The 1667-nt window shown below is 33.1% G+C and overlaps 1 protein-coding gene across 1 annotated transcript; it reads left to right on the forward strand.

The window, feature by feature from the left end:
• Nucleotides 1-892: 892 nt before the first annotated feature.
• On the forward strand, nt 893-1653 carry LOC117119501 (the record flags this gene model as incomplete). The annotated part of the gene is made up of 2 exons (XM_033264327.1): nt 893-1272; nt 1566-1653. Coding segments are annotated over exons 1-2 (372 nt in total), but the record flags the coding sequence as incomplete, so codon positions are not given.
• Nucleotides 1654-1667: the final 14 nt, after the last annotated feature.

A 1667-nucleotide genomic window follows, 5' to 3' on the forward strand; every position in this document is an offset into this window, starting at 1 on the left:
GGAAAATTATGGATGAAGACCTTATTTCCATTTTGAACGAACTTTCACTAACACATTTAATAGACATTTTTACGAGAGAAAAGGTTCTACGCCAAGTTATTTCTTTATTAATGCTCACGAAGGAGGATGGGTCTAGGCCTAGCCTAGGCTAGGCCTAACTATGGCTAGCCTAGGCCCTAGGCCTAGACCAAGCCCTAGGCATCGTCTGTAATTCCCCTAGGCTTAGGCTAGGCCAAGTAGGCTAGTAAGTACTAGTTAGTAGTAGGCCCTATATAGCCTCAGCCTGCCTAGCTAGCTAATAGTAACCTAGGCGGAACGCTTTGGGTTTGGGAGTAGGCTTTTAATATTATAGTTTTATTTTATAATAAAATATTAATAATTGTACGCTAGGTGGTTATACAAGCCGTAATAATACTAATGTTTGCATGCAATAAAATGATAACCATAACTATAAGTCCTTTTTGAAGGTTGAATTATTATTCAAGTTATTTTAACTATCATTAACATCATCCCAATATATTCAACATGTCTAGTTAAAAAATGCATTGTATTTATAATTGGCATTATGAATGTATGTGTGTGTTCATTGTTTTATTTGTTTAAAACGTGTTTAAGCTAGAAAAGACAGCAAGAGTAATCGTAAATACAGTAATTCGCTGTTTTTTTCATTTTCTTGGAAATGAAAAAAAAATTTAATAACTGATATCAAACCCTATTTTATTAAATCAATTTCATTTTTGTAACTGATTAATAACAGATTACTCTGGCCATAATAAATGAACTGTCAGAAGAAGAGTTTCAGCAACTGGGATTAGATGATGGACAGCGAATTATTTTGAAAGAGAAATGTCAGAGACGAATGGAAATTGGCCAACCAGGTAGAGAACATCAAATCATTAAACGTTTGTAAGAATCTGGTTATAATGTAGACTCAATTGCAGATCACCTGCAATTAAGCAAACGAACAATATTTAGGCGTTTAAAAGACATGGGAATTTCTGCTCGTATGTACAGCGACATTGACGATGGTAATTTAGATGAAATTGTTCATGATATTTTATTGAATCACCCCAATACTGGAGAAGTCATGATGAAAGGGTATTTAAAACATAGAGGAATAACTGTTCCTAGAAAAGATTTAAAGAATTCAATGAGAAGAGTTGATGAAAACGGAGCAGATCACAGACTAAGAAGACGTCTACACAGGCGAGTCTACACTGTAGGGGGACCAAACCATCTCTGGCACATTGATGGCAATCATAAACTGATAAGGTTTGTTTGACAAAATGTTTATATATTTTTATCATTCTAACAATTCACTATTTAAATAAACCCATTCAGGAAACCAGAGAAAACTTCAATTATCATGCATGGAATTAAATGATTGATTCATAGATTTTTAAAATATTTTGAGGTTTTTACTTTTTCTGCAGTACTAGTAGTAACTTTCTTTCATCACCATTTAAATTAATATCTAGCCATAGGTCAAAAATTATAAAATTGTTTTGTTTAATAACAAAGTGAACCCTAATAAATTTCATGGTTTTTTATAACATTAATTCTAGGTGGGGATTTATTATTCACGGAGGAGTTGATGGATTCAGTCGTCTTCCAGTCTACATGAAATGTTCTACCAACAATAAAGCCATAACTGTTATGGAATCATT

The sequence above is a fragment of the Anneissia japonica genome, unplaced genomic scaffold, assembly GCF_011630105.1.
Source record: "Anneissia japonica isolate Jap-2015-1 unplaced genomic scaffold, ASM1163010v1 scaffold49647_len1690_cov113, whole genome shotgun sequence".
NCBI lineage: Eukaryota > Metazoa > Echinodermata > Crinoidea > Comatulida > Comatulidae > Anneissia > Anneissia japonica.